The sequence below is a fragment of the Colossoma macropomum genome, unplaced genomic scaffold (genome assembly GCF_904425465.1).
Source record: "Colossoma macropomum unplaced genomic scaffold, Colossoma_macropomum, whole genome shotgun sequence".
Lineage (NCBI taxonomy): Eukaryota > Metazoa > Chordata > Actinopteri > Characiformes > Serrasalmidae > Colossoma > Colossoma macropomum.
The window spans coordinates 11910388-11932861 of NW_023494784.1; the positions used below are offsets into that span (position 1 = coordinate 11910388).

The window sequence follows — 22474 nt, forward strand, 5'->3', positions numbered from 1 at the left end:
ATAAGCATGTACAAGTGAAATATAGGCTCTTTAACCTCTTTGAATCCTCTTCATTTTCTGTATATTTTCTATATTTAGGATTATGATTTTTTTAATTTCCTTATAAAATTTCATCCTCAAATTAATAAAAACACACAAACATATTGTGCATTATTGTGTATAAATACACAGTTAACTGCATCATAATTGCTTAAACTCCAGGCTTATAATTCAGTAATTAATCTTATCTTTTATCTTTTCATCGAATAGGAAATATCTATGCAAGTTATAGTCAAAACTAATGTGTCAGTTGTGTAGGTCTGAAAGTGAGCAAGCAAACTCTGGACCTGGCATCAGTTTGGCAGACTTTAAAGGGTTAAACTGCTAAAGTTGAGCATATGAATATGTTGTGTGCACAAAAACGTGACAAAACCCCTGACAAATTAACTGCCTGGCCTAGAAAACTGTACTATCCCAGGTGCTGACAGCGATTAGCTCTGAAAAACAGGAAATGAGAAAAGACGAAGAAAGGCAGCAAAACATGATTAGAGAGAGATAGACCTGCTCCTTCTCTCCCTGCGCATTTCAATGAGCCTGTCCCGAGGTGACAGCTCACTCAGGCCTGGTCCAGGTCACTGCTGATGGTATCAAATGACCCGGATCTACAGCACACGAGCCACGATGGAGTGATAATATGAAAGTGGGTTAGACAGAGTGCTGCTTAGTGAAGTGACACTTCCCTTAGGTTGAGATGAGACAGAGAGAAGGAGAACTGAGTAAAAAAAAAAGAAAAAAGAAAAGAGAGATAAAGTTGTGAGCTCAATAATGGAGGCAGAGCAAGATAAGAGAGAGAGAAAGAGATAGAGGAAGAGAGAAAAAAACAGAGAGTGGAGGGCACAGAGAGAGAGATGGTAGAGAAACAGATGGAGGGAAAGAGAGGGAGAGAGAGAGAAAAACAAGGAGAGAAAGAGTGGAGAACAGAGAGATGGGAGAGAAAGGGATAGAGGGAGAAAGAAGGGAGAAAAGAAGGAGAACTGAGCAAAAAGAAAAGAGAGATAAAGCTTTGAGCTGAATGATGGAGGAAGAGAGTGATGGAAGGGAGAGAAAGAGAGAGGGTGAGCAAGAGAGAGAAAGAAGGTGCAAGACACAGTGGAGGATACAGAGAGAAAGCAAAAGACAGAGGGAGAGAGACAGAGAGAGGGAGACAGGAAGAAAAAGAAGAAACAGAGGAAGAGAGAGAGAAGAGGAGACAAGAAGAAGAAGAAGAGAGAGAGGGAGAGAGAGAGAGAGGTGGCCAAAAAAAAAAAGGAGAGAGGAATGAGGCTTGAGAGAAGAAGAAGAGAGTGATGGAGGCAGGGACAGATGAGTAGAGAGAAAGAAAGAGACAGACAGAAAGAGGGGAATTGAGAGATAAGAGAGATAAAACTGAGTCAGGCAGAGATGGGGAGAAAGAGAGAGAGACAGAGAGAGAGAGAGAGAGAAGGGAAATTGGGAGAAAAGAGAAATACAAATAAATATATATGAGTTGAGTGATGGAAGGATAGGAGAGAGACAAAGAAAAAGAGAGAGAGACAGAGAGAGAGAGAGAGAGACACAGAGAGAGACAGGAAAAGAAGGAGAGAGGGTGCGAGCATGTGAGCGAGCGACAGAACATTTCCTTTGGTGGTTCGCAGGCCTTGCAGGCAACAGGAAGAGTATGTCCTAAGTGGCTTAACCACAGCGCTCGCTAGTGCGTCTGTAAAAGTCCCTCCGAGCCCTCCAAAGTGGACTCAGAGTTCAGCAGAAAGGAAGTAGCTTGGTGGAGGTAGGCTCAGCTAGGCTAGGCTGACGTAGACTGGGTCATTCTGACTGAAATCATTCGCTCAGTAACTGGCACACACCACTGTCAGTGCCACAGTCTTCAGATCTCATGTCAGACAGACCCAGGACTTACAGTACATACTGTACTATAGTACACAATACTCTATATACAATAGCCTAACTTACAGTTTAAGATAAATGTATTGAAATGTAAGCTCTGTCGATATAAGAGTGAGGAAGGGAAGTGTGCGCCCATATATGGGTCCCTTAGAGGTTAAGGCATTAATCTAGAGATAAAGTAACCCTGAATGCGTAAATGCATTTCACACCTTGCACATCTGCTAGATTACAGAAAGTATGACGCAAAATGAGGCCAAATATCAGTTTTAAAAACAATCACTCCAGCGCTGCAAGTTCATCATTCAGTTTCATTCATCTTAATTAAGAATCTTCAATAACTAGTATTAATTACATTGTAACTACTATGTAACTAATTTGAATAAATGCAGTTTGCAGTACTACTGAGAGTGTGGGCCCACATACAGGTCTGTAGGGGATAAATAATGATGATACACTGCATCTCTCTCTCTCTCTCTCTCTCTATCCTCTAATGCCCATGTGTCAAACACAAGGCCCGCAGGCCAAGTCAAGCCCGTGGCACAATTCTATTTGGCCCACAAAATTATTTTAAATTTCTATTAATATTAGCCCATTTCACCATGAACTGCACTACAGTTCCCAGCATGCATTGCAATGTAATGTGTGCTCCCACCTCTTCCCCAACAGTGATCTAAGGGACTGCACTACAAAAACAAAATAAAACAAAAAAAAAAGATGCCAGGTTTCTAGTTTAGGCGAATGAGCAGTTTTGAAAAACTGCATACTGTGCACTGGGGACATTTAAAGAGGTTTAACAGTGATCTGCAGATAATGTGGTCTATTGTTTAATATAAAACAATTTGTTTTTATTTAAAATTATTTTTTAAATCAAGCATTCAGTGCCTGTTTTTTGCCATTGTAGTTTTGGCATATATTGAACAAACAATGGCCAGCTGGGGTCGTGGCAAAATCTTAAGTTAAAATTAAATAAAAACACAGCTGGCCCAAAGATTTGTTGAGATTTTTTATATGGCTCTTTTAGTGGTTGAGTTTGACACCCCTGCTCTAATGTTTTACGTAGTACTACTTCAGTGAGAATGGAAACCACACAAAGCGAGGAGAACCCCCTCATCAACCATGACTGAATACATGCATTTCACCTATGACTATAGCAATCATTGCACACTGCCACATTTCACAAAGTACGAAACAAAGACCATCAGCACAGATACTTTTGTAAAAGATCTCACTCTAATCTGACTAATCGTCATATCGTTACTGAAGAGTGTGTATGACGTAAAGAAGTATGCATGAGTTTGCATTCTAGAGAAACTTACTGAGTCAGAACTCTTTACAGTGGTGGTGATAGGAACCAGACATCCAAAGAGTTCAATGCCCATTACATTAAATGGTTAAGTATACACTGCCTGATGCCTGACACATCGTTGTACAATAGATCTGAGTTAAAATGTAGGCCTTAAACATGTTTTCAAAAGCCATATATGTTGTAGACATCACGACTCCTGGTTCCCATCACCACCAATGTAAGGAAATCTATAATTGATGGCTCAATAATGAGAGAAGAGGTTGGAAAGAAGTGTAGTTGGAAAGTCACTACTAGTTGGGAAATGTTCTGTTAGAAGTGGAGAGGAAGCGTGTAGCGGGAGCAGACTGACCGGCGTGCGTGCGGAGGTGTCCGGTAAGGGCGTCGCGGCGGCGGCAGGCGTAGCTGCAGAAGGGGCATTTAAAGGGCTTCTCCCCCGTGTGCAGCTTGATGTGCCTCAGCAGGTTACCCTTCTGCGTGAAGGAAACTCCACACTGGTTGCACTGGAAGGGCCGATCACCTGCAGGACACCAGAGCATTGGACAAATGTGAAGAAGAGAAACATACAACTTCTTTAGGACTGTCCCTTCTATACAGAGTGCTTGACTAATCAGTGGACCAGTTGACTACTTACATTTATTTCTTTCTTAAATGATGCATTTACTTAAATGTATATATATATATATATATCTTTGAGTGAATTATAGTTAAAGCTGCAACTCGCTGTTGTCGTAACAAAACCTTGTATCTCCATTTTTGTAATTTTTTGGTTTTTGACATAATTTTAATAATTCATGTTGTCCTTTACATTGTGTGTAAATTTCATGATGAATGGAAAAAAAGAAAAGATTTCTCCTGTAAAGTTACCATTTTGAAGATACAAGGTTTTGCTCCAACAACAGCAATATACTGCAAGTAGTTCAGACTATATATATATATATATATATATTGCACATAATGAACATCTAGATAACTGTATATATTGTGTATATTGTATACATACTATGTGATTGTAAATATTGCACCTGTGTGATTGTAATATTGGACCTTGTAGTTATTGACTCTCTATATAAGTTTGTCAGATTAATACATTCAAAAGTAAAATACTAACACCACAACTCATCCAGTCACACCAGATTAGTCTTAAGCCTCAGAATGTTCACAGATGATGGAGGGATTGGGCGCGGTTTCAGTTTTGACCCAGAGCGCTAACAGTATTCAACCACCATCAAGAGTGACTCCTAAAATGCATTGTTCATCTTTATATATATAGAGTGGTGTGATGAGAAGGTGTTAGATCTCAATAGCTCGGCCCTTTCTCAGCCGGCCTGGCTTACCACACAGGCTTACTACAGCGCAGTCTCATGAAACTAAAGGTCATTTGCTGCTTAACATAGCCACAGGCAGTGTTTCGAGCCAACCCTGAAGTTCCATCGAGTTCTTTTATGACCGAACGAAGTCTCTGAGCTTTGAATAGGCAGGCTAGGTCTTTTTATCTCAGCGAGGTACATTTTTCCCATACCGTATGAGAAGCCTATCCCAGGCTTTCCTCTCATTTTAGCCAAGTCCTGCTTTAAAACAAACACAGACAATCTGTCAAAAGTTTGGGGAAACTTAGATTATCAAATTGCTTTTAATAAAATATTTGTCAGTTTGTGATAATGTAAGATATTAAACTGAAAGCTGTTTAGGCCTTGCCAACTGACAAAGGTACACAAAATTTGACATACCCTACACATTTTATCTCCTTGTAACATCAGCACTCAACAGAACTCAAATTTTTCAGGTGTTTAAACCAGGTAATGCTTTCTTTTACAGCCCCTTAAGTTCTAGATATTAACCAGGTAAGAGTCTGGTACACACTCCAAAGTGTTAGCTAAATATTTTGAGTAACATGATGGTAGGTTCCGACACAGTCTAACTAAATTACACTGAAATAACCAAAACGTTGAAGTTATTAACCAGGAAATTATATGTTACAGTCTCCAGAGTACTGTGTAATAATTCAGGGTAAAAAGTACTGTGCAGTTATATGACATAAAAAGATTGTACATGAATAAGTGCAAAGAGTCTTAGTATTCTTAGTGTCAATATTCTTTGTAAAAGAAAGTAATGATTCTTATTGTGGTTTTAGCATTTACTTCAGAAATTGTTGCCGATATTTTACCCCCCCACCCCATCCCCCACAACTATCTGGTGCTTGGAGTCATTTTCAATTTGTTTTTATAGCTGTTTATGACATTTATACTCTGAATTATTATGAGATGTTTTTCTGTGTTCTTTATCAGCATAATAGCTAAAATGTTACCCAACATAATTATCTATTATACTCCCTAAAAAGAAGGTTCTTCATGGATTCTTTGGTAAAGACAAATGTTCTACATAGAACCATAAACACTCAAAAAATGACATGCTTAAAAGGTACTTTGCATGGTGAAATGGTTCTTCAGATTGATGGAGAATGTGTTGTATATGGCTCTTTATAGCACCAAAAAGGAGCCTGCAACCGTAACAATAATAATAAAAAAAAACTTTGGTGTTATATAGAACCATTTTCAAAAGGTTCAGTCTCACTTTATTTGGTTGGTCCACTATCATCCCCTATAGATTATCTACAGATGTTCAAATTGTTAATTAACTGTCTGTTGAAACTCAGTTGATTCTAAACAGTGGTGGTTTGGACCAGGGTCAGGGCTAGGACCAGGCTGAGGGTTGGGTTAAGGTTTTGGGTTGAGGTTAAGGTTAAGGTTAGGATTAGAGCAGGTTTAGAGTTAAAGACAATTATGGATAATTTAGTAAATATTTAGTTGAATGTAACTTGAAAGTATCTACAAAGCATCTAAAGTGGACTATTCAAATAAAGTGTTACTAAAGATCTTTACTAAAGACCTCTTGAACATCTATCTTTTTAAAGAGTGTACTTTAGAGTTCCTCACATTTACCTGGTTAATACCTCGAACTTACAGGACAGTAAAAGAAAGCGTTACCCGGGTTTCGATATGCGCTTTAGCCGATAGCTTGGAAAAAACTGTAAAATCATTACACAAAACCTGGTCTTCTTATCAAAGAAGATACTTTGATGAACATGAAGCTGAGTGTTGAAACAAAATGTACCTAAAGTATTAACACGTAGTTATTTTATATACCTTGGCAGGTATGTTTCGACTTAAAGTGAAAATCTTTGGTTCAGTTATTGAATCACCTCCCACAGCTCGGTCACCGAAAGTCTTTGGCCGATACAAACAGGCCCATTAAGTAGGACATCTAAGTGCTGGTTGGATATTTAATCTGTTGTGTGTAGAGATGCTACCGGTGACGGTTGGTGTGTCAGAAGCTGTGAGAATACAGATTAGGAAAGCTGAAACCGGAGCCTGAAGTTTCTGATGAACGCACAGCAGCACCAGCATAAGCCAAGACCTCCAGAACAGGTTGTGGAGGATTCCTGGGATACTCTCCCTGAGAAGGCTTTCCAAGCCCAAGCTATTGTTTTCACCTCTCCCCACACCCACTTACACATGCTTGAAAGGAGGAAGAGAGCAGTGCTGTGAATCAGCTCTCACAGACTATATTACTTAGATCAAATTTATTTATTAGGCTTGCTCACTGTACGTTAAAGTCAAGTGCGGCGAGTGTACGGCATGATTTAGATACATTATAGTTCGCAATGGAAGTGACTTTACACCACGGTCAAATTTGACAACGGCTCTGTATTCATATATCAAGCTATCATAGTTACCATGTAAAACTGATGTGAGTTTTCCTCCAGGGAGTTATATAAATAAATAAAGTCCCTAACAGGTTCCCTGGTACTGAAGATACAGCAGGACTAATATATATTATTATAAGTGAATCAGTATTTGGTGAAAGTTATGTATCGTTGCTGTCGGAACAAAACCTCATATCTCCATTTTTATGTTTTTTTAGTTTTTGACATAATTTGAAAATGCCTGTTGCCCTTTACATTGTGTGTAAATTTCATGACGAATGGACCAAAGGAAACGGCCCAAATTTACTTGGAAAAATGTCTGGTTCCATTGACTTCCATTAAAAGTAAAATACGTTTTTTCCTTTACCATTTTGGAGATACAAGGTTTTTTCAGACAACAGCGATATGAAGGCTATTGCTTTCACTTCACTCAAATTAAGTCACTAAACTTCACAAATCTATAAAATTCCTTTTAACAGGAACATAAATTTGAAATAAAAAACAGTTTAAGACTAATGTACAACATGTTATTAATATAATAAACAATAAATGGTCACACTTTACTTGGACAGCCCCCAATAGATGTTCAAATTATTAATAAACTACGTGGAGAAACTGATTATCAATAGCTTTTGGTTTGTGATTTGGATTAGTACCTGGGTTAGGTTTAGGTTTTGGGTTGAGGTTAAGGTTGTGGTTAGGGCTATATCTATGTTTAAGAAAAAATGAAAGTAAATTTAATAGATATTTTGTTGCACGCAAAATACACCTCTAATATAAATAAATACTCAAAACTTGTTTGTAGATATTTAAATCCACATATATATATATATATATATATATATATATATATATGTGTGTGTGTGTAAAATACTTAGCGTGATGGTATAGCAAGACTTTGAAAAGAAAAGTTGAGGAAAATTATTTACATTATTTACAGATTTATCTTCAAATCTCAGTGTGTTGCAGTACTGAGAATTCAGTTACTTAACTTGAAAAATATTACTAAAAATCAATTTTAAATTATTTAACCAGGCACCATTGTTTATATTTATACACACACACGCGCACACACACGCGCACACACACACACACACACACACACACACACACACACACACACACACACACACACACACACACTATATACAATTTTGCTTTTGGTCTAGATGTGGAGATTCATGATCATCATGGCTTGCAACACATCCTGCTCAGCTAAACTGTATGAGGTGTTTCATATAGCAATTCTTCTCAAATCTATATTTCTCATTAAAAAAACTGATTGATTGAATGATTTTCTGAATTGAATGATTTTCATGCTTGTTAAACCTCACATATCAGACAACTTAATCCTGTCTGATAAATAAGGTGATGATGTCACTCACTGAGATGGACAGAGTGAGCAAATTTCAAACTGAGCACCAAAAATCGAGTTTACATTTTACCTTTTCTGCCCTGTAGATTCTAGATTGGAATGACTTCTCTCTGGATGTCTTTAACACAATTTATGTAGCCTTTTGTTTAATTCAGCCTCCGAATTTAAGTACTGAAAAGAAACGTTGCACTTGAAGCTAAGGAGATCCTGGCTAAAACAGAATTCCATTGTTTTCTTCAGGCAAATCAGAAGCCTGTGGAGCTGAGATAATTCCTCTGACTCAGGCATTCTTCTCTAACGAACTGTATTCACAACCAGGTAAACTCATTCACTCCTCAATTTCAGACGGAAATTTTACTGCAATGAGACATCATAATGAAGCATATGACATCTAGAACTAAGATGTCAAGCCCAGACTTGTCCTTTTGCTGTACTACACACTTAAAAAAGATGGTTCTTGAAGGATTCTTTTGTAAAGAAAATGGAACTTTAATCGCATGATTAAATGATTCTTTGCATTGTGAAAGGGTTCTTGAGATTGATACATAATGTGCTGTGTGGTTCTATATAAAACCTTTTTGGAAAGGGTTCTATATTGCACTAAAAAGGGTTCTTCTATTGTAACAAGCTCGACATTGTAACAATAGAAGAAACCTTCTTGGTACTATATAGAACACTTTTCAAGGGGTTCTATATAGAACCATGTACTATACTATGCAGACTATATAGAACCCTTTCATGATGCAAAGAACCCTTTAATCATGCAAAGGGTTCTTTGCGTGTTCATGGTTCTATATAGAACCAGTTTGTTTACTAAAGAACCCCTAAGGAACCATCAATTTAAAGTATGTATTATCATATATTTGCTAAGTAATTAATTATATTTACATCCTATTAACATTCTCTACCGATGTGAATGTAAAGGGAGGGTTTCTTTCTGCCAAACAAGACAATAATAATCATAATAAAGTATCTCCTCTTCTACTTATGAACATGAGTGTGCATTCAAAGTTGAGACACTTTCACAGGATTTCTGCACTTGTTTCAACCAGGTACCGAGTGAGAAAAGATCAAACGAAATGTAAGAAGAGGGTTTCACAATCAGGTTAAAAAGCATGCAGACATCTGAAGAGATGCAATGCACATTTACCGGAGGGTAATCGTACTCCTGTATCAGCCGGCCCCTCTGTGCCCGGTCCAACGTCCTGCAGGTTGTTTGGACTGTCGATCATAGGCTCTTCCAGTACTGACCCCTCTTCACCACTGTGGCCTGTCTCATCTCGGCCCGCCACTCTCTTCTCTGCTTCTTCCTCAGCACCCTCCTCCTGTTTGATTGTATGAGCTGGAATAAAAAGGGCATGGAAAATGAAATGCTTAGTTAACATCACAGTTTTACACAGCTCAGTGCTGGGGCTATAAAAGTAAAGCAGCATAAAATGGTCTGAGATGAAGTGTATGTGATTTAACAGAAGATAAGTGTGAGGGTGGATCTCTCTGTAAAATGGTTCGAGATTGTAGATCAAAAACATAGATAACTGACAGCTGCAGCATGAATTCAAACAGGAGGATAATGATATAAAGTTATCACCCACTGCTGAGTGCAATTTACTTCACCTCACGCACAAACACATACAAGTCCTTATGTTATAAACATAGTCTACACTTAGATGGTCCACTGTCGATGCTTAACCTGACGTTGTCTTACATTTCAACTAATTATCTATTGATATCACCTTTTACCTACCTATCTATTAATATTGGTTGATTTTTTTTTTTTATTAAATGTAATTTACAGAGGTCTTTACTTATTTACTTTCCAGTCCAAACAGCCATTTAGTGCAGTTACTACTTTTTCAGTGAGGCTAGATGTAAGATAATCCACTTGTATAAGGAAGGAGAAAGTCAAATTAAAATATGTGAAAAAACAGGAGTTTCCAAAACTAGAGTTCAAAAAGTGATTAAAAGCTACAGAGAAAGAGGGGCTCCTAACAACCATGCAAGACCTGCTAGACCACCAAAACTGTCCCCATCAGATAAGCAGCACTTAAAGCTTTCATCTTTGAGAGAGAGGAGAAAATCAAGCTGCTTCAGATCTGAAAACATCCACAGGTGTTTCTGTCCATCCTTCCACTGTGAGAAGACAACTCAGTGCTATGGGTCTGTAAGGATGTGTAGCAGAGAAGCCTCACTGAGAAAAGAAAATATACAAAAAAGAACAATGTTTGCAAATCCAAAATGTAGACTGACCACCCCAGAGTCCAGACCTCAACATCACTGAATGTGTTTTTTGGGATTACTTCAATCTGAGAGGCAGGAAATACAACTAGCTTTTAAGACTGAACTTTGGAGGTGAGGAGAAATATTTCTGCAAGCAAGTCTGGAAAAGAATGGAAGGTGTAATAAAGGTTAACTGTAGACACTTTAAAATAACTGAACATTTTGATATTATATTTAATTGTTGAGTCTTGAGTGTGTGATTTTCTCTTAAGCCCCTAAATCGCCAGGGCTCACTGGCAGGATCAACGTTTTATTACACACTTCTATAACCTCATATAAGCTCAGCCAGTTTGCAATGAAGTCCCTGTAGATACTGAATAATAAGCGTTTAGTATATAATAAACCTTAAAGAGGTTAAATACAGTTATATCCAAAAGTTTGAACACCACGTGTCAAATTACACATAATGATTTTCTAAGTGGAAATACATTAGCACCTAGTCTACAGTAATTTTCTGTAGATTTAAGTGTCACAATTTCTATTTATTTGCATATTAAATGTGCAATTACTTTTGTACTTCACATTTTATGTTTTATTTTTCCCCAACATGTTAAATTCAGTAAATAAACATTAATTGTGCATTAAAATGTGCAGAAGTGTGTTCTCTGTAAAGCAGTGGTCTCCAACCTGAGAGCTACCTTCCGGCAGAGAGTTTAGTATTCAGTAAACTGCCCCTCCCTTCACTCAACTCTAACACATCTGATTCAGCCAATGAGTTGAGCAGGTGTGGTAAACTGTGGTTGGACCTAAGCTCTGCAGGAAGGTAGCTCTCCAGGACAAGGGTTGGAGACCACTGCTGTAGTGGAAGTGTTTACTTATTTTCACTTAGAAAATCAACAAAAACAAAAAAAATTGGCTAGGACTGCCCACATGCACCGGAATACATCTTAACAGTTGTTTCGGATTGTTAAATGGAACAAACGAAGCGTGACTTTTACACAGTACTGTGTATTTACATCACCATCAACTTTTATTTAAATATCTTTTGACATCATCTTAACTTTATCTAAATATCTATTGACATCATCTTAACTTTTATTTAAATATCTTTTGACATCATCTTAACTTTGTCTAAATGTGTATTGACACCATCTAAACTTTTATCTTACTATCTACTGACATCATCTTAACTTTTGTCTAAATATGTATTGATATCATCTTAACTTTTATCTCAATGTATTTTAACATCAACTTAACTTTTCCTTTACCCAAAATGTAACACTTACTCCAACTAAACATCATTCAATAAAGTCCTAATCCTAAAAGCTAGTACTGCTGAAAATCAGCTGTATGCTTTATTAACAGGCTGAACATTTGTAGAATAATCTACAGGGAACTATCCAAATAAAGTGAGACCAACCCAGCATGAGTGCAGCAGTTACTATGACAGCCAAGCCTTAAAAGCAATACAATCTCAAAGATTAACCCCTTAAACTACTATAGATTCAGTTAATAATTTTAGAGCTTATTATCCGGTAACTACAATGACTTATTTGGCAACTACTATTAAACTACTAAGTAAGTTCTGTAGTTGTGAGAGTGGGGAAGAGAAGTCTGGACAAGTCCTTAGAGTTTTAAAGGTTAAAGAGGAACAAGGCGGCTGCAGGCGGGGTCCCTGGGGGCAGGAGGCAGGTGGGTTTCTACTTGACTGACAGTGGGAGACAGTGAGCTGCGCAGCGCCGCCCTGCAGTCTGGTCAGGGCCTGTGCAGCGCTCCTCCGGGGAGGCCATCACCTCCCCCACAGCCACTGATACTCACACAGCGTGGCCAAAAATAGACGCGCTAACAGACAAAGAAACACAAAAGTGACACGCAAACGCACAGGCGCCCAGCCCGCGACTTTTCCGTCTCGACCGCACCAAAAAAAAAGAGAAAAAAGAAACACCTCTCCACGTTCTTCCACCATGCATCAGGTGGAAAAACGCTCAGGCTACTGGCCACGCCATCCGGCCCAACCTGTTCTGAAATACTGTTGCGGCTTTAATCTCCAGGACTAAGCTTTGAGTCACCTCTTCCTGCTGTCTCACAGAAGGCGGGAAACTCCCAGTGCTGCCGGCTAGCAGTGGATCAGTTAGCCTTGCTAGAAATATGCATTAAAAGAAAGGTGAAAACTCAAATGTACACAGTTTTGCCCTAAACCTAGATGCAGTTGATCGGTCAGGAAACGTTTGATGTACAAAACTATCTACTGCACCAGAGCTGCGAAGCTAATGCAGCTAACAATAAATGAAAGACACAACAATTAGCATAATGCTAACAGCAAATCTAACACATCACACACTGGCTTACGGGTCAATCTTGCTTATGTGGTTTTTGACGCTCCATGACACACTGTTATCTATAAAAATGGGCAGAAGTACAGACAATGTTTCCACAAGATGGCTGCTACTAGTATTTTTAGCTATGTTGGTTTGTGTTCATATTATAGCATTTTAGCTCCAAGACAAAACACCAAATGTGTTTTGGATTGACTACAATGTAAAATCAAAAAGAATAAAAAGACTGTAAAAATAGTAAAAGTCTGGCTGGAAAGGTGCCAGAAAAAAAATGTCAATTAACGGTAAACATATTTTCTCAATGATGGTAAAAATCTGTAAAAATACAGTCATTTGATTTCTTAGTTTCACTAGATCAGTATTTTTCCCATAAAGGTAATAACCATTCATATAAATAAATGAATGTTTGTGAAATAATTGTGAAAATTTGTTTTTGTGAATTTACATTCTATTTCTGTTAACAACACTAGTTTTAAAATACAGTATTTGTATGAGTAATTTACATGTATTTAACCTTTTTTTTTCAATTGTGTACATTTGTGTTTTGGGGAAATGATTTTTTTTCTCACAGAAATGTTATTTTAAAGTTTACAACAAATCTGCTGATCCAGGATCAGTTCCTTACTCTCCGCATCCTTTGGGAAAGGATGCAAAACATACTTTAGAACAGAACTCTCGCTCTTAAAGAGAAACAAATGCAAACAATGTCATTTAGAGTGAACCTACACTCTTTTAAGGTTTTATATATAATGTTGATGATGGTAAAATAATGGTGAATCTGAAAAAAGTATTTCTTTGGGGACTATTTTTTTTTACCTCTACCCCCACACTCTTTTAAAAGATACATTTAAGCCAAAACCTTCTATTATAAAGCAATGTTTTAGGCATTGAATAGCGTATTCATAACCATTTCAGAAGAAAGAGCTTCTCCTCAGATGTCTGCTTCTTATCACCACCACTGTGGACAATTCTGAGTCACTATGCTTCTCTAGATTGTCACATTTCACATCAGATCATTCTGAATGAATCTGTATATGTCGTCATGGTATAGTCTGTCCCTTTAATGTGTTATGTGTGGATCTGGGTCTGTTGACACTGGTCAGACATACCAGTCTGCCTGGCAGATTTTACACACCTTGCAGCCTTGTGACATGATGTCAACACTGCAGCTTAACAAGAAAAATAAATAAATAAATAAATAAATAAATAAATAAATAAAAACAGGAAAAAATCTCAAAAGCCCATCTCATGAGCTTTTCATGAAATGAATTAGAACATTTGGCACACTCTTAAATAAGACTTCCCCAAGGCCAGCATGGATTTCAGACATGAACACAATGAGTACTCATTTGTGCTCACAGTATTCGGCAGCTGTTAATATTTTAGAAGCAAGTAACGCTTCCTTCAGCATGATGTGCAGCTGGGTGCAGAGTGCCTGAAAGTAACATGCCCTTTAGCATGAAACTGCCCACATGAAATATTTAATTTTTCCTCAGAGCTCTTCCAAAGAACTACTACAAGGTGACTGTGCGTATTGCACAACATTGGCGTTCATTTGTTTTCGAAGAAATACCGATGAATAATAAGTAGGCACTTATTCCCCATGTAAAAGGCAGATCTTGTTTTATAACAATTCCACTTTCTCTGCTACATCCCAGCAAGCAATATTTGCACAATCGTGATCAGTTATAAATGTTTTCTTTTTTTTTTTCAAAGTTGCTTGACTCTGGTTTTGAGTCTCGCAATCTGACCTCAACCAACATCCCTCAAGTGAAAGACAAAGTCAACAGAGTGCCATTCCCACACTTTTTAGTTAAGGTTTAGAGGCCTGTACATTCTTCAATTCCCCAGTTGTAAATTAGGATTTTGTTGGTTTTCATACATGATCAACCAATTAACATGATACAGTAAAATATACTGTTAAACAACAATACTGGACGGATGGATAAAGTTAATGTTTTGGGGCTGTGAAAATGAATGTTTTAATAGTGTGTTAATGTGATAAATTATTAACAACTCTCATTTTTTAAACGCCTTTAATGCTTTTTCCTAGTTTGACCCTTTGAATCACTCATAGTAGTTCAGGCTGAGGCCCTGTGCTGTACATTGCAATGGTAGAATCTGTGATTGTAACCTTCTCATTCAAATACAGCATTTAAATGGCTTTTAAAGTGCTCAAAGGATTCCTATGGGTAAATCAATGAGCAGCAAACTAACAAAAGCAATAAGCTCCCCCTCAGTCCCCCTGGAACTCTGATGGACACTGGACACCTGATGAAAACTGGAAAATGTGTTCACTCTATGGTAACTGCATGACTTAATCATGTTCAAATGACAAAAATAATGCTACGGAATTACTGAAAGTAATAAACACTTTTTATGAAGTGTATTTTGTCCTCTTGTAGCTATAACAAAAAAATGGGCAAATAGGACCTGCCATTTATCATGATTAAAGACACAAAATAATGTGATTAGTTACAATGAACTATTTCATTCATTTGACAGCCTTACTATGTATATATCATACAGAGTCAAGCCAGGTTCCCAATGTATAGGTTTAGTTCCTCACTCTTATGACAATGACCTAAACATTCATTTCACAGTAGCTACCAAATTATTCACAGTATTCAAGATTAATAACTGGGTTATAGTAATCGAAGTTTAAGGGGTTAATGCTAAATCAGCTCACCGACTGTTGGCAGAGAGTCTGTTTCAAACCAGCAGCTTCATACTGTCCCCATTACCAACAAATCCGCCTGACTTCTGTCAACAGTTGCCATTGAAAGAAATGCTTCCTCTCTACCCTCTAACACAGAAAGCATGGAGCATCTTTGGTGGCTGCAGCTGAGTGAACTTGAAACGGTTGCCGGGACAACAACGCATAGAATCCCTTAGCCTCCTCATCCTCTTGTTGATCAAAGCAGCTGAGCCAAGGCAATAGAGAGAGAGAGAGAGAGAGAGAGAAAGGGAGAGAAAGGGAGAGAGAGAGAGAAAGGGAGAGAGAGAGAGAAAAAGCCCCAAGACATAGAACCAGACACAACACAGTCACAACAGCACAAAAGATCTACAGTGGTCATTCCTCTCTGCGCTGGCTGTAGGTCAGCCTCTAATACCCCCTGCTTTCTGCTCAGTGGTCTTAAAGCAATAGTTTGGTAAAATATACACAGTTTTCTGCCTTTCCACCAAATGTTGATCAGCTAAGACTTTGCACTGCAGTTAAAAAGCTACTTTAGCTAAGAGAAACTTCAAGGTAATAGAACTTTCAAGCCTCAAACCATGTTGAGTTGCTGCGTAATCTCAAACATGCGGTTTTTTGACACTGTATGACACCATGTCACCTATAAACACTGACAAAATTCAGGCTTCTCAATGGCTAGTACTACTGCCCCACTGTGTTTATGTCCATTTTTATAGATAACAGTGTCATACAGTGTCAGAAACCACATGAGTGGGTCTATTTGAGATTATTTAACAACACAGTTAGAGGTAGGTTTGCGATGGTCAATGCTAATCATGAAGCTAATAAGCTTCAATTTCTTGCTAGCCGTTAGCCTTGTAGCTGCAGTGCTAAACTAAAGAAGCAAACTTCAGACACCAATCGTGTCTTAGCTGAGGAGAAAATTGGGTAAATTCGATTTTTAGTCAAACTATATCGCTTTAACCTGGGCTTGCTAATGAATGTTATAAAGGCCTATGGTGTTAAAATGTGCAGGGCAAATTAGGTCAAACAAATCAGCAGGAAGTAATTCTCACTTATGTGAGATAGACAGATGACAGACAGCAAGCCATCCATAGCACTGGAATAAACTGAATGTTAATTTTTTGGGAGCCACAGATGCCAAACGTCTCATTGTTGAATTCCAGACGAACCCAGTATTAAACACAACACAAAATAAAAGAGTGCAGAAGGCCCTCCTGACTTTTTCCACCTTAAATAAACAATTGACACTGCTATAGCTCTCCTCTGACAGGCATCACCATGCCAACGATTAGCCAGCGTCATGCCGCTGTTGGCCGCATACTGCTACAAAGTGCAGAATGGTGTTTTTTCAACACGAACATGTGAATGTAGCATCACATTCCAGTCTCCAGCGCTTAATGACAGAGCAAAGAGAAGGGCAGAAATCACAGTTCTGACATGACCCTAGGTCAAGGGTCAGATGTTTTGGGCACTGATGGAGTCAAAGGCCAAAGCGTAATTGTTAAGTATGGCACGTATGGCTTTTCCAGTTACTCTAGTTTCTAACCTGACCACTAAGACAGAATCTCAGCTGTGTCTCTTCTCCCTGTGTACTGCACTATGTAGCCTCCCACGTCCAAATAAATGCTGCATATGTGTCACTGCAGCAAAAGGGGACAAACTCCCTATAAATACCGTTGATTTCAGATGAAACACTGGATGTCTACAAATATTATACATTTCCTGGGAAGGCTTTATGATAGATGTGAAGTAAGGATTTGATTGCATTCAGCCACAAGAGCAGTGAGGTTAGGTACTGATGTTGGTTGATCAGTTCTGAACACTCCAACTCATCCTAAAGGTACTGGATGGAGCCCCATGACTCCAGAGAACACAGTTCCACTGCTCCACAGCCCAGTGCTGGGGGGCTTTATACCCCTCTAGCTAAAGCTTGGTATTAGGCATAGTGACCTGTGGCTCATGCGTGGCTGCTCTTGAGCGCGCCATTCTATTGCCAATACTTTTCTGAATATAGAGGCATTTGGGATTTACTAAAAGACTACATAAATCACTGTTGGATTCATAGTGGCCATAGTTCCCTGACTTATCTAGTACAGAGCTTATCCTTCAAATCCCTTCTAGTAAGACATCTTCACATTGCATTATAGTGTGTAAATCTGAGTGCACTGTGGGTCTTTCACAGTGAACTATACTACCATTCAGCACTTTGGAATCATTGTTCAAAAGTTTGGAATCAAAGTTGCCATAAACGTTGCAAATAAAACTAATAAAAAGCAAATTTGATTGTATAAAATGATTCTAATATGCCTACCTCATGCAAATTCACAGATTTCAAATAACAGGACATAAACTCATATGCAAAAGAGGAATATTTCCATATATATTTTCAAAAGATAGGTCAAGTTTGCAATCTATTCGTATATATATTTGACATATATGCAAATATTAAAAACTGACAATTGACACTATTACATATATTTCACTTACACATGTGAATATAGTCCAATACACTGGCATATATGTACATATATTTGTCTATATTTAAATATTCAAAAACGGCACAGTAAATATGTTTAGCAAATATATTTTAAAACATCCCATATATTGCACATATATTTTGCTTCAATTTAGAAGTAAACATGACAAATGATGATATAGCCTTAGAATATTGAAAAATAATTAAGAAAGCTGTGTAACATTGAGAATTATGTTAAATCTCAAGGCAGATAACTTGGCCAAACTCTATTGTCTAAAACATCTAAGAAAACCTTCTGGTGAATAGTCTATAATACTTCAGTCCACCTTGTCTAAATTGTTATTCCAGGCAACCATTGTAAACAGGCCGCTATTGATAATAAGAATATGTTTTTAATGACTTGTCTAGTTAAATCAAAGGTTAAATAATACAAAAAATGTAGATAAAAACAACAAATTGTTAATATGACAAATGATTCCAAACTTTTGAACAGTAGCATATATATAGGGAGTAAAATCGACTGACATATTATTTGGTGCATTATTCCTATATCCTGTGTGCACTCTAAATCTCCCATGAGCTCGTAAGGTCACAGTAGTTTGGCCAGTTTCACAGCACATACAGATGCCCTCTACATCCACGAAGGAATTGTGACACTGCAAGTTCAAGTGACTTCTCTTTACTCGCTATGACATTTCTCAACTTTCTCCACACTGAGTGACCAACATTAGGTTGGGATGGTGGTGTGTGTCCCTCAGTTACTGACAGCTTCCCTTTTCTCAGTATACCAGCTCATGATGACAAACCTCAAACGGAGCCCTCAGCTCCTCCTATTTCTCTCAGCTTTTGAGGAAGGGAGATGTCACACACTCACAGTCCTGTCCCTTCAGGTCAAAGATAAGATGACCACTATTTTGAGCGTTTCTTTCTCTTTAACTTGGTAAGATAAGGGCTCTTCCTCAATCCATCACGCAGTGATGCTCACTCAGTTCTCCTTTTCGTGGCTCTTGTGCAACAGAACACAACTTTAACTCTTAGAAGTGAAGTCCTACATTTGTTATGTTGCTGTATTATCTGAATTTAATTACACAGTCAGTTCTAATTACATGGTTAGTTATGTAATGAGTTATAATCATGTGAAACAGGGAACTGCTTTAACGCACAATTTCTGTTTATTTGCTGAGTTTAACATATTGGGGAAAAAATAAAACATAAAATTGAAAATGTGCCAACACTTTGTGCCACAGTTTATGTATTATTTCCACCTGGAAATTCAACAAAACATGTAATTTGACTGGGGTTGCCCAAACCATAACCATATATTTCTATTTGATTTGCACTCAGTATGAAGGTGGAGTCTGCAAACTTTATTTTTTGCTTTGTTTTTGCTCAATAAATGACAAAACGATGATGAAAATGCAGTGGTGGACAGTAATGAAGTACATGTAGGGCTGGGCAGTATGACAATATGTATCATTATAATGATATATTAAGTCACAATGCAATACAATATGCTTTTCTAAACATATTATGGGCATCGTCAGTACTTGTAGAATACTGACCAACTGAAAATCATTGTATTCACAGTTTTTTGATTGCATTTTTTATAATGTAGCACTATTGGCTCTTTTTTCTCTGTTCTAACTGATCAGATGTCTGAAAAACTGAATATTGGGACATATCATATATCATGAAACTTTCTTAAAGTATTGCAATATTATATTTTTGCCATATCGCCCACCTCCAAGTACATGTGTTCTGTTACTGTACTTGTTTGAGTGTCTGTACTTCATTAAAGTATTTTAATTTTTCATACTTTCACTATTTTACATTTCAAAGTAAAACATCTCCACTACTATCTGCACAGATGTGTCGTTACCCAACCAATCCTAGCACATCTCTTTGCAAACCCCACCCCTAAAAAAAGACTGTTCTACTGAAGCCTAGCACCTGAAACTAGGCCCAGAAACCTCTGACGAGTTTCAGAATTTACTGATATGCCATATCATTTTGAGGGGTGGGCTTACTTTCACTTTTGTTGAAGTGAAAATAAGTACACACATCCTCTTTAGAGAACACACTTGAGCACATTTAATACACAATTACTGTTTATTAGCTGAATTTAACACAAAAAAAGGACAAAACATAAAACGTGGCCTGTGCAAAGTGATGGCATATTTTATATTTTATGCTTAATTTTTTCAATATGTTAAACTCATTAAATTAATAGAAATTAACTCTAAAATGTGCAGGAAATGTCATTTTTTTACAAGTATTTAGAAGATATCATCGGTTGGCACATACCTTGCATCTCCACCATTTTTTGACAAATTGAAAAAAACAGCTGCCCTTTACACTGTGTGAAAGTTTCATGATGAATGGACCAAAATGACTTGCAACAAAATCGCTTTCCTTTAACCTACACTGAAAGTTAAGAGAGTTTATCCCCTCTCCTGTAAAGTTCACCCCCTAAATGATGACAGCCCACTGCCAGAACCAAAGTTTCATTACAAACTTCTATAATCTAAGAATAGCTCAGACACTTTGCACTGAAGTCCCTGTAGCTTCTGAATAATAAGCCTAAGTATGTTATAAGCCTGATTTTAAGGGGTTAATTGGAGATCCAAGGTTTAGTCATGATCATGATATGTTAACTTATTTTCACTTAGAAAAATCAACAAAATGTAATTGACAGAGTTTTCAAAGTTTTGCTTACAACTGTAAATAGAGGACTTTTATTTTAACACGTTATATTTTGTAAAGCGTACCTCTAAGTACAGCAGCGTTTTGTCCACCAAAATGAAACTGATGCAACCTTTCATTAAAAAAATCATAGTAAAATATCTCCTCTTCACCTTACAGACACAAGTGTGGGATAGATTAAAAGTTTAGAATCTGCACTTTTAACAAAATTCCTGTCCTTGTTTCAATGAGCCTCAAGTGAGAAGTAATTAATATCGTTTCCTAACGTGCTTTTGTTATCGCTGGCCACTTCTCAGGGTTAAAGAGCAGATATGAAGCACTGACTGAGGAGCTGAATTAATAATTTATGCTGCAGGTAACTAAGGAAGGAGAAATGAGAAACGCAGCAGAGAGTGTGTGGAGTTCTCAGTGGAAAACAGAGCTGTTGAGCAGGAGGTAACTAGGAGAATGTGTGTGTGTGTGTGTATGTGTGTGTGTGTGTGGGAGGAGACTCACGGGTCGGAGAGCTGGGGCTTTGGGAATGCTGGCCGTTGGGTGCGTCTAGCGACAGGTCCACCAGCATTCTCGAGTTTTCTTTCCTAGGAGAGCAGTCGCCGTTACCTAGGAGACAGGCAGAAACAAGTGCACTGAGGACATCGCCCTGCTTCAGGCAGAGCACTGAGCTCAGCTTTATTCACTCGCACAGACAGACAGACACACGGACAGATAGAGAGATGCACACACACACACATACACACACACACACACACACACACACACACACACACACACACACACACACATTGACACATTCACACATGCAGACAGACACCCAAATGTACACACTCTCACATTCACACAAACATGCACACAAGCATACACAGACACACAATGCCATTCAAAAGTTTGGAATCACTTGCTATATTTACAGTTTTTCTTAATCTTTGTACAATTACATGCAATGTAAACACAAACCATTCATTAAATTTTAAGATGTTTTGTTCAATATTTAAGGAATCCCATATGTAAGAAGTGATTAATGATCAATAATCAATTGATCAGAGTTAAGTTTGATCAAAGCTCATGTTTTCATGCCATTTCAAGTGATTTCCTCAACAGGAAACAAACCTAAATATGCCAACTTTCCACAAATGTTTGTATGCAAATAACATTTATTATAAAATATAAAATGTGCCATTATTTTGCATTACTTTTTTCCTAACATATTAAATTCAGCAAATTAACAGTAATTGTGCATTAAAATGTGCAGCAGTGTGTTCGCTGTGGAGGACATGTTCATGTATTATCACTTAGAAAATCAACAAGGGGCCAAGGGCACCCAAACGTTTACCCTACCACTGTACACAAATGCACACTAATTCTGGGTGTGTGATTAATTATATCTGCTTTATTTGTTAAATTATATCATTTTGGATGTTATATAGCTTTCTCAGTCATGTTAGAATTTTCTACAGTCCTAAAAATTAAGGTGTTGAAAAGGTTCATGATGCCACAGAAGAACCACTTTTGATTCCCTAAAGTACTTTTTTAATGGATGGTTCTTTTTCGTGAATGAGATGTGTGAGTGTGAAGAACCTTTTAGACATTAAAAGAACCTCTACATAATGTAAAGGTTATGGGTAGAACCCTTAAACTAGTAAATGTTTACATCACATGAAGGTTCTTCAAACCACACACTCACACACCTCATTAACATTCTGTGCATGTCAAAAATGTTCTTTATGCTTTATTTGTAGCTTCTTAGAGTCTTACTAATTA

At 37.6% G+C, this 22474-nt stretch overlaps 1 protein-coding gene across 3 annotated transcripts in view; it reads right to left on the bottom strand.

Moving 5' to 3' along the window:
• The window catches only part of ikzf2 (IKAROS family zinc finger 2), a 55394-nt gene that overhangs the window by 18108 nt on the left and 14812 nt on the right, over window positions 1-22474 (bottom strand). For all 3 annotated transcript variants that reach the window (XM_036587656.1, XM_036579922.1, XM_036595522.1), the window contains exons 3-5: window positions 21212-21316; window positions 9434-9625; window positions 3555-3722 (exon numbers count right to left, since the gene is read on the bottom strand). In XM_036587656.1, the coding sequence (XP_036443549.1) occupies window positions 3555-3722; window positions 9434-9625; window positions 21212-21316 (465 nt within the window). The remainder of the gene's footprint in view (window positions 1-3554; window positions 3723-9433; window positions 9626-21211; window positions 21317-22474) is intronic.